We start from the raw sequence: 11,426 nt of genomic DNA on the forward strand, positions 1-11,426 counted from the left end.
AATCGGATGACGCAGCATAAATAGTTTGGGGGAGGAAGAGAAAAAAGGTCTCTCGCTGTGTCCCCACGCGCGCCGCTGGACGGAAAGGGGATGGGGGCTTGGTGACGGCATCGGCGTCATCATCAGCCGGGCCACTCTGGGCATCGCTCGTAGGGGGTGCGGCGGAGGTTCCCGCCGCTTTCGGGAGGCTGCCGCATGTCAAGGGTCCCCAGTAATCGACGGCGGAAAGCGGTCGACCGCGAGCTTCGGTCGATTCGTCGACGTATCGTGCCGGGTCTGAGTGCACGCTGCGGGCCACGCACGTTCACGCCGCACCGCTTTTGAACGCACACGCCACAGCGTTCCCCCCTCCCCCCCCCTCGCTCAAGGGAGCAAAGAGGCGCGGTGCTCCGCTCTGTCATTGGCTCCGAGCCGGAGGTGGAAATTCCATATTCCTGTGGTACTAATTTTATTGACCCCCCCCCCTAGAGAGATGATGGGCTCAGTTGCTTGTGCAATAAAAATAATGTATTTACCAGAAAAAAACATGTACGTGCATACGTACGAACTTATACGATTGCGTGTGCGTACTCTTTGGTGTATGCTTCGTACGGTTTGCTGGTGCATTATGTGGAGCTGGCCACCCACCCCCTCGTGTGCCATGCAGGCCTTGATAGGTGCTACTCGCTAACAGCACTTGCCCCAACAGTCTGTTAAAGGCTACATGGGTCATATTTGTCTTTTGTCTTTGCGTTCAGGCTGAATCTACGTGAGCTGGGCCCATGGGCTGCACACATGCGCTGGCTGGTGTGGGTCATGGCATGCGCGGGCACCATCTACGTGTGCCTGTATCACGAGAGGTGAGTCCAGCAAGGCCCCCCCCCAGAGCTAGCGGTGAGTCGCGCGTCAACACGGTCCAGTTTGGATGGATGCTGTAACTAATTGTGACTACATCTCAACACTGTCAATCAACCACTCTGTTACTACCCCCGCGCCCTTTACTTCTGTGGACCGGATCAGTTGTTTGATATTATAAAATACAATTGTAACCACATGTCTAGACGGTTCACAGGAAACAAAAAAGCGTTGACAGAGTTGGATACAAACAGGCCAATGGATACGCGAAATTGAGTAAAGAAATGTTTTTAAGTCTTGACTTGAAAAAGATGAGAGACTCGAGTGCACCGAGTTCAAGCGGAAGAGAATTCCAGACGCAGCAGCTGAGAAGGAGCGACAGCCTCACATGGAACGAAGGTCGATTACCGTGTGGGCGGCTTCGTAAGAAAGAGGGGGGAGGCGTTCTTTGCCCGAGTGGAGATAACGTGCCGTAGAGTCGAGTGAGATGAGAGCGCAGCGATAGGGGGGGGCAAGACCGTGAAGATTCTTCAAAACAATCACTGCAATCTTGATGTCAATCGACACTTGGCAGGAGGCCAGCGGAGGGGACTGCATATCTTGAATGGTACAATCGGTTTTCCGTGTACACGGAAAAAGCCTTGCACTGTGAACTAGTTTTACTTTACCACTGAGCTAAATGGCTCTTTTTGGAAAGTGACCTGGCCACAAATGATAGCCCAATGAAGTTGCTTATCAATGTGGAAATGTAGAGCAGCCAAATATTCTAAGTGCACGTTGATTCTAAATGTGGAGGGAAAAAACCGGAGGACCCGGAGAAAAATCCACACGACCACGGGGAGAACATGCAAACTCCCAAAATACAGGCGTCAGCAGAGTCGGGATCGAACCCACGACCTCCTGCATACCAGGCGAGGTAGTTAACATCTTGCCACCGTGGCGTTCGGGGAGGAGACAAGCGCAGCAACAGGGAGCATCTCCACAGGGGTTGGGAGGCACCAGGCGACCACCCAAGGCTGCAGCTCCGGAGACAATCGAGAAATCCCCCTCGGAGAAGCTGTAAGAAGTGGTGGCCGCTGCCACCAGATTACAGCGGCAGTTGCTGGCTGCGTCACCTGCCAGCCCCCCGTTGTCCGATGCTCCTTCTGTCCGATTGTCCACATGCCCCTCCCCCTCCTTTCCTTCGCTGTTGGCTTACAGCCCTTTGTCAATTCAGTGCTGAATTAAGGCCTTCCGATAGTGTGCCGGTCACGGGGGGGGGGGGGGGGGTTGCTTACCGCACTTCACGATACTCGTCGGTATAGGTCCGTGAAGTGGAGAAAAGGGGCAGGACTCGTTCCAATATCCCAGCTGCTCCACCGCTTAATGTTTATAGGGAAGATAGTCATCTGAATCACAATTTATCTGGACGCTCTGTGTGGACTGTTCAGATGGGTTTTCGATGCTGCGGTGAACTGGCAACTACTCCGACGTTTGTTTATCTGAAACTTTAAAAATAGAATGTGCGAAAGTGCAGCTTGCGTGGATGAAAGGCGAACGACGAAACCTCGGAAATAGTTCTGTGACGTCAACTTCCAGCGTCCGTTTTCTCTTTGCACAGCCCAGTGTGACACTGCGCCCTGAGAGCTACAGCTGCGTGTCAAGCTCGTTGAGATGGAGTCGTTTGTCACGTGTCAGTCGCAACAAAGCATCGTGACTCTCAGCGATGGAATATGCATTCATTAAGGGAAAACCAAAATTAACGTGATGTTCATTTTTGTGGAAATCATTGGTTACTTCACCCGCACTTGAGCAGCCGTTTTAATCGTGGGCGACTGAAACCCAAAACCGAATCTAGGATCTCAGCAGTGCTGGCCCTCCTGTTTTCACAGCTCAGAGCTCAGAGTGGTGGAACTTCCACATTCCTATGACGAGGGCAAGTCTATCCGTAAGAAAAAACACTATTGACTTCCCCTCTAAAGTGGTACTTATTTTATTAAGGGTCGAGACAACGCCCCCCCCCAAAACAGGATTTAAACTCGTGACCATCCGATTGTGAACTCCTCGCTCTACCACTGAGCTCGGTGCTCTCACGTGACATTGCCACACTGAAAGCATGCCGCCACCTCGATAACGATGATTATGATGACGATGTCCCTGGCCCTGCAGGTACAAGCTGTTGGAGCTGCTGTGCTATGCCACAATGGGACTGTGTCCCGCACTTGTCATCCTCTCATCCGTGAGTGACAGCACATATGTAACGCGCACGCACACCCGTGTACATGCACACCCGTGTACACGCACACCCGTGTACGTGCACACACGTACGTGCACACTCGTACGTGCACACTCGTACGTGCACACCGGGGGGGTGGGGGGGTGGTCTTTGTGACCTTTCAATCTCGACCCTGACGTCTGTATATTTGGAGTTTGGATGTTCTCCCCGTGGTCACATGGATTCCTTTGACCAGGTCGCTTTTGTAAAATAGGTTAGTAACTCAGTGGGCTTTACCTGGTAAGATTAACAAAAATTGTTTAGTTTTATTTGTATATATATGTTTAATTGATTCGGTTTTTAACCCTTCCTGTATTTTGCGCTCCTATCGTGTTTTTGTATTTTTGCTGTTGTAACGTTCTGACCCCCGTGCCCCGACTGGACATCGGTGGGGAGCAACGAGCATCACAGCTCGCCGTATTCCCCCTCCAGTCTGAATCGACTGATTCTGTTCCCCATTCTGAACGAAACAAAAATAACAACCCGACAGCCGGAGCAGGACGGCGTGTGGGAGCTGGCGCTGGGCGGGGCCCTCTACGCGCTGGGCGTGGTGTTCTTCAAAAGCGACGGGCTGGTGCCGTTCGCGCACGCCATCTGGCACGTGTTCGTGGTGCTGGGCGCCACCGTGCACTACTTCGCCATCTGGCGCCACCTCTACGGGCGGGGGGCCGGCGGCGTCGACGGGACGGCCGCCGAACCGCTCGGAGTGCGCGTCGTGTGGGACTTTTGAAACGGCGGCGGCGGCGGTATTTGTGCGCGTGGTGCGTACGTGCGGCGATCGGGACGGTGGGTCGAAAAGTCTTTTGTGGCCTGATGTGGAAGGGACTTGACGCTACGGCTTTACTTTTGAGGTTGCAATAGCTTCACGGAGGTCGTTACGGTGTTGCGGCAGTCGGATGGCTTGCGTTGTGTTCTTTTTACGGGTGTTTTTAAAAATCGTCAATGGATAAATATGGAGGGACAAAAACACATTTTGGTTGTTTTCATGAATGTCAAGAGATAATCCAGAGACATCTGGAGCAAAAACCCACACTTCCCAGACCTGGCTCACCCCCCGAGTGCCTTCCACACATGTCTCCGCAGGTAAAGACTCACTTGCAGAGGAGTTGATGTTCTTGTGACGATTAAGAAACGTGAGCTGGAAGCTCCGAGTATATTGAGGAGCGAGATGAGCAGCTGTTCTGGCTGGGGGTTAAAGCCTCGAGTCATCGATGATCGTGACGGTGATGACGACGGACCAAGAGAAATCATAAGAGAACCTGACAGGGAAATAATTAATTATTATTCCTTGAGGATACGAATTGCCATGTCAGGCCGCAAACTTTTCGATTACTTCGGCTTATACAGGAGAACTCTTCTTACCCGTGGTGATGTGAGGGACGCATATCTCCACGGATCCTATTATCCACGGGGTTGTGCACGAGTTGACTCCTCTTATCCACGGAATGAAAAAATTAGCGGATAACCCCGTGGATATTGGCATGCATGTTGTGCGTGATTCCCAATAATCTGCGAAAAAATTCACGGGCAATGAGGAGTAATGGGGTGACAGGCATTAGCTGCGGATAACCCCGTCAATAAGAGCACGAATTTGGCGTGCAGCTTCCTTTATCCGCGCAAAAATAATGGTGATTGCTAGGAAGCAATTTCACCATGTATCTTGGATAAAATTGTAGATAACTGCTGATAATAGGAAGAAATGGCGCCATGAACAATATATTTTTTCACGGACCCTACAGCTGCGGTGGATAATAGGAGTTGCGGATAATAGGGCCGCGGATAAAAAGGGGTTCTCCTGTATAAATGTATAGCTGCATGGTTGTTTTGAAGTCGCCAGAAGCAATTGTTGGTAGTTATGAGGACATACAAGTCATATATATAATAGACCTTCCACAGACAGCGCAAGCCACGCAAGTGATTGTGAGATTACAAATCGAGGAGAGGGTGCTGTTATTTAATATCAAATTCCTTTTGCCACCAGAATCATGGACCTAGGCAGTGTGATGCGTTTGTAACACTACAGAGAAATTGTAGCCGGCGTTTTATTCCATCGCCGGCAGACGTCTTCCACCAATCTGAACACACGAGGTTAACTCTCTTAACAGTGTCCTGCGATTTTATTACAACAATGATGCATAATTTTGCATCGCGCACACACACACTGTAATTGATGTGACCACACCAGATAAAGTCCAGCGGGGCTACGTCATTGGAGGTGTCAGTGGGGCTACGCCAGTGGGGCTAGTCCGGTGAATGCGAGGGCCACGCAATTTGTTTCACTTCAGACAATCCAGTGCGCAGGTGTCTCTTGCAACCAGTCATGCACTGCACCGAGACCAATGTCATTAGAAATCGGTGGGGTATCTATGAATCACTTTGCATTTGCGGCGGCAGCCTCAACAAAGCAGCTGTCCAGCATTACTTTCAAAGCCACTGGGAGTCGTCATCACAGCTGTGACCAGATATTCGCTGTTTCCATCACTGTGCTCTACGTCCATGATCCCGACTGCAAAAAGGTGTACAAAATGTATTATGTGCCATCACAGTGGATTGCGGTTACGGAATTAATTTAACTCATAGCTACTGTTCTCTTCCACCGAATGATGCTAAAATAAGATTCTGGTATGGCCAGCAGCCTCTGGCGTTCTGTACCAGTTCTTCCCAGCAGCATTTGTTTTCAGCAGGCAAACTCTAAACTGGCTTCAACTTCTCTTATATTAAATTTTCACCATCACAGTGGCTTTCCCCGCTGGCTATTTGCCGTGCCGAGTTGAAAACAAACCACGGTCACCTGGCCTCACGATAAATATGAATCTGGCTTAGGGCCAAGGGGCAGGGTTCATCATTTCCATCGTGTTCCTTCGTTGCAGGCGACGTCGGCAGCACGGCTCGGATCCTGTGGTGGACAAACAACGTGGGGCCTCTCCTGTGCCACGCCGAGTTGGCTCTGCTGGCTCTGCACAGCTCCAGTATGGCCCCGTTGTTGTACAGGGTGATCCAGATGCCTTGTGACCCCCATTTGATTATCTAAAACTTTGACATCTTTTAAAATAAAGGTGTATTTTTAAAACAGAAATTAATATCAATTTGCGAAGGACATATTTTTTAGGCATCAATGTGGGCTTCACAAGACATTTTACAACCATGCACGATAGAACAAGAGGTGTTAACTTCAGTATGGCCTACTTGGTTTATAATTTACAATGTTGCTGTACTGCACTGAGCGGTCCCATGATATTCGTGGAACACCCCCGCCTGTGACGACTGGACACCCAGGAGGATCTGTTTAACTGGCCACACCCTGCTAATAAGATCCAGAGACGTCAAAACCAGTCTAGGGTTTACTGCTTAAACACCACGATGCTGGGGGGAAAAATTGGACCACAAAGTCCGTAGACTGGTGGGCCTAAACGTTATTTACATTTTTATGCGGTGACACAGATTCTCATATATTATGTAAAGAAAGTTGTTTGGCCTTTGAAGCCTGTGATCCCTTGTGGGCCTTGTGTTTTGCATACAGTGTCAATTTGACATGACATATACTGCTGTATTTTACAGATGTATAGATGGTTAGGATGTGCGGTATATCATAGACACCAGTGTTGGACATATGCCCATGTTGACCCGAAGGGGATTATGGACTTTTTTTTCTTCTTTTGAAGGCAAAATGAATGGGAAGACATTTACTCTGACTCCATAGATCGTATTACTACAATTGAACTGGAATACAACATAAATTCTGCAGGTGTAGGGTGATGCGTGCCTGTGGCCCAGCACGTGAGGATGCAGGGTTTATGGATCACGCAGAGATCATCATATGCTGTCCAGACTCCTTAAACCTGCTGGGCTTCCGGGTGGCCAGGAGATGACAGTACAGCAAGTTGGTTATTGCCTTGCACGGTGGGGTTTCTCTGGGTACTCCTCTGACAGGCAAAGGATCCTCAAAACACGGAACTGGGAAAACATCCAAAAACAAGGTCCTCCTGTGAGCATATTGTGAGACCCAATGAGGCTCTTCTGGATGAATGGCGTCATCATAAGCGAGGACATTAGTGCGTGAGTGTAGCGGCTTGCACAGAGCAGTGATACGTGTTGAGGAAGGGGCAGATAGTAGCGCCAACTACAAGGATGGACACTGAAAAGAACGGAGACACCCTCGGTGTCCATACGGAGAGTATTCTATGATACCTGTCGTGTTTTAGGCAGTTCAGAAGATTTTTTTAATACATGGGAACTGAACTGGCCATTCATTTCTTAACTAACATTTTGTCAACGACTAGTATGTATATATAAAAATACATCTATTAATTAATATTTGGTACATTTTAAACAGTGAGTTTAAAATGAGCAGAGGGTACAAACCTGCCCAGTTCGAAAAAATGTGGCATCTTTAAACACATTCCTGCGGAGGGAGCTGGTAGGAACGTTGGGTTGCTCGGTCAATGGCCAAGGTGAACGGCGGCGTGGTGTATTCCGCAAATATACCCGACTATGAGGGCGGGCACAAGCCGGCGTGAGTAGGTTAAACGTTGAGTTTTATAAGGGCACCACGGTGTGACCAGCCCCTCCCCACCCAGCCCCACCCCTCCCACCCCCCACCCCTCCCACAATCCCCTCTCCACCCAGCCCTCCCCTCCCCACCCAGCCCCTCCCCACCCTCCCCTCTCCACCCAGCCCCTCCCATTTTGGATGCACGACGGACGGACGGACACAATAATCCCCTGTGGGCTGGTGTTACCAGGAGGTTCCTACCAGGACAAATCTCGTGGTCAATTATCCTCACCACCGACCCAGTTTATAACGATCAAAAGGTTCAATCCCCAACACAGTTGCCTGGTAATTTCTGGATTATGAAGATTTTTTTTTTAATGTGCCGGTATCGTACGGATTAATAAAAAATGGTCAAGTAAAAAAATAATCCACAAAATGTAGCGAAACGTAACCGATTTGTAACATTGGGTTGCCCAGATCTCATTCAGGAGAGGAACAATGATGGTCACTGGGTTCTCGTCTGGTTAAACGAAGTTGAAATGGGACCACCACACTTTGGTAGGGTGGCTTTTGCCAACTTTAACCAAAAACAAGCTCATACGTGCGCACGGAGCACACTTAAGCACTTATCGCACGCTGAGTCGTGGGGTCGATTTTTAAGTTTGAGAAACAAATAGCCATGGGGGACCCACGTGTGAGTAAGCCAAAGGGACCCCCATGGCGGCTATTGAACGGGGGCACTTCCACGACTACGAATTATGGTCGCCCGTGGGTTGAGCTTTGGCTGCCGCGTGAATGTTCTGTCTGGTGGTGATATGAGAGCTCTGTATGGATGGTGCAAACTTGGAGCTCTTGCGGGAAAACGGATCACTTTTGTAACGGTGGTCAAATTCTTGTTCCTGGCGAACAGGCGTCGCGCCCGCAGCGTGCTAAGGGGACGCGCCGCGCGTGTGCGGGTTAATGTGTGCATGGAAGGTAACACTTTTATACCACAGTTTATTATTGTACTAATGCACTTTTAACTTTTGCACGCTGTTTTACAAGAAGAGAAATAGGCTAAAGTAACGTTTGCGAAACAAGATGGCATTCTTACCTTTTAGAGAAGGCAATGGTGATATGTTATAACTGCTTTTATTTAGTTTTTGGAATAAAAAAAATACATGAAGCATTGACAGTTTGAATCTTGTGATAATGGGATGATCGTCAGACCTAATTTCAACTCGGGCCTCTTCTTAGGATCAACTACAAATATTCATGTTCCATGATGATCCTGCTCCATTCTAAATACCTTCCGCTGGGCATGTACATACGATGTACTCGGGATGTGTTCCCAGTTTTCGGACTAATCCAAAAAATGAGCCGAGGTACAACAGTTGAGACGATCCAAAAAACGTTTGTTTCGGTTTGAAACTTGGACTCGCAGAGCGCGCGCTGGCCGAGCAAGCATAAATACAACAAACGAATATTGCCACACTCCAAATTCATCACTTAATGTTGTGCTCTCACCTCGTTCAAAGTCCACACACCAAAACTCTCACCCATTCCTTCAGACGCGAGTGGTGTTTTTTTGCACGCAAGGTGGGGGTTAGTGGATCACGTGGAGATTTGTGAATCGCCCCCAAAGCATGACACTGGACTGCTGGCTACGAGGTTGGGGCAGGATGGCGATGGGAGTCGCTGTGCCCGTGAACTCATCTGTGCTTGGTGGGGTTTCTCCGAGTACAATAGGGGCCATCCATTGAGTAGGTACGCAAAAATCTGTAAAAACTTGACCCCTCCCCCCCTCCCTGTACGCACGCGGACTTTTTACACCACTACCCCCCACCAAATCCTATAGAACGGCCGATATTTAATCCACGCAGAAACGATCAAGGATTAATCATATTCACGTGTTTAAGCAAACAGATAGTCCACCGCCGGACAGTCTATCTTATTTGAAGGCCAATGTAGACAAATTATTATCGAGGCTTCACCCCCCCCCCCCCTCGTTTCCTATGCGTACATTGTCAGTAGACCCCCCATACGCAAGCGTACGCATTTGGGTTAAGCCCCCCTCCCCCTCCATGCGTACGTACTAAATGGACGGCCCCATACTCTGGTTTCGTCCCATATGAAGCCGATCGCTCAAACGTAGCAGTACAAGATCCTGCTGAAAATGAAACTTGAGAGTCGGCGAAGTTCTTGTGGCTGAACAGGTTTAATGTCAATGAATTATAGTCGTAACAATTATTGTTATATTGCTATAGAATACCCCCTGGAGCAGTGTTTCTCAGAGCCTAGTCGCCGCACCGCAACAGTGTCTCGTGACGGGTCCTGTCGGTTAGTCCGTCGGGCTGTGATGCAAATGCAGGTCGATCCGGAAATTGACAATGTTCACATTTTTTTTTCGTTTCGGACAATTAATATATTTAATTTTTAATAAAGTTGGGGAAGCTACCCTAAATGGCACCCCTAAAAAATGTAAGGCTGCACATTGTTTTGGTGTATGTCCCGGTAACATGCATCATTGTCTGACTGGTGTTTAGAGATGAGTGAAAGCTTTTTGTCACCCGGGGTGGGGGGGGGGGTCCAGGGGCCAAACAAGTTTGAGAAACACTGCACTGGCGCTTCTTCACCTTCACTGCAGCCTTGCAGCCCTTTGGCTCTCAGTCGTTAAAAAGTATAATGTTAATAAACACATGGGTTTGATGAAACAAAGTAGTTGTATTTCGATTTAAAGCTTTCGTGACCGCAGGGATTCATCTCCTTGGTTCTTTCGGTAAAGTCACGTAGAAGGGAAATAATAAAATAATAAAAAATAATTCTCACGACGACGAACAGGTCTGTCGGAAAGACAGCGTCTCATTCAGACGCTGTCTTTTTCGACAGACCTGTTCTTCACCTGAGGACGGCTGCTTGCGTTGTGGCCGAAACGTCGTGAGAATTATTTTATAATGTTTTATTTTTATTATTTTATTATTTCCCTTCTACGTGACTTTACCGAAAGAACCAAGAAAACAAAGTAGTTGTACGTACGTGCCCATGCTTAATTTGTCTTTCGATTTACCTTCTGAAAATATACCCCCAGCAGGCGCGTAAGAACCACTGCATTAGAGGGAGACTCGAGACTCGAAATTCCTCGAGTGGAAGCCCTTCCGCCAGCAGGGCACGTGTGCAACCAATTACAGGGTTGCACCTTTACCATATTGTTACACGCATATATATACAGGGTGGTCCACAAGTAAACTGCCTGATTTGTGTTGCCTTTAACTTTAGATAAATGAAATTAAACACAAATACAAACCGATGGAATATGCTTTGATTCACGGAGATTGTGTGAAAATGAATATCGTGTAAATGACCGCCTGCGGTGTGTTGGCAAAATCCGTGCTCTTTCAACGGCATTTTCCATCACCCTCCGTGTCAAGAAAGCACGCGAGGCCACTCTAGGCGGCTTCGATTGTCTCTGGGTTGCAATTCTTGCACCGGCTGAATCTGACATGGAAAGAGATGCAAGTCCTGTACCCAAGACTCGTGCGAGCCCCAATTGAGCGGTGCAGCGTCTCCTCGTCGAAATCTCGAGGTGCGCATAGACACTCTCCCTTAACTCGCTCAATTGAAGCCGCAGATCGACCGGTTCGAGGTCTGCCAACACGACGCTTGGCATTCAGCGTCGTTCCCGATTGCCGGAATCGGCAAATACACGCCCGAATACGGTGCCGATTTGGAGCCTTTCGGCTTTTTTAAATATCCGCCATCGCCTCTCTGTGTTGAAATAATGTAACAATTGTTTCTGAAATAAACGTCAACTATTCTTGCAAGCTACTGAGACGTACCGGTTCGTCATCAACTTTATTTCTTACACAAA

At 48.7% G+C, this 11,426-nt stretch overlaps 1 protein-coding gene across 4 annotated transcripts in view; it reads left to right on the forward strand.

Annotated features, from left to right (window-relative positions):
• LOC144934761 (monocyte to macrophage differentiation factor 2-like) overlaps positions 1-10,002 on the forward strand; it is a 33,272-nt gene extending 23,270 nt beyond the window's left edge. For all 4 annotated transcript variants that reach the window (XM_078860895.1, XM_078860903.1, XM_078860886.1 and 1 more), the window contains 3 exons: positions 738-839; positions 2,983-3,052; positions 3,579-10,002. In XM_078860895.1, coding sequence (XP_078717021.1) covers positions 738-839; positions 2,983-3,052; positions 3,579-3,818 — 412 coding nt within the window. In that variant the 3' untranslated portion in view covers positions 3,819-10,002. The remainder of the gene's footprint in view (positions 1-737; positions 840-2,982; positions 3,053-3,578) is intronic.
• Positions 10,003-11,426: the final 1,424 nt, after the last annotated feature.

This window comes from Lampetra fluviatilis, chromosome 1 (genome assembly GCF_964198595.1).
Source record: "Lampetra fluviatilis chromosome 1, kcLamFluv1.1, whole genome shotgun sequence".
Lineage (NCBI taxonomy): Eukaryota > Metazoa > Chordata > Hyperoartia > Petromyzontiformes > Petromyzontidae > Lampetra > Lampetra fluviatilis.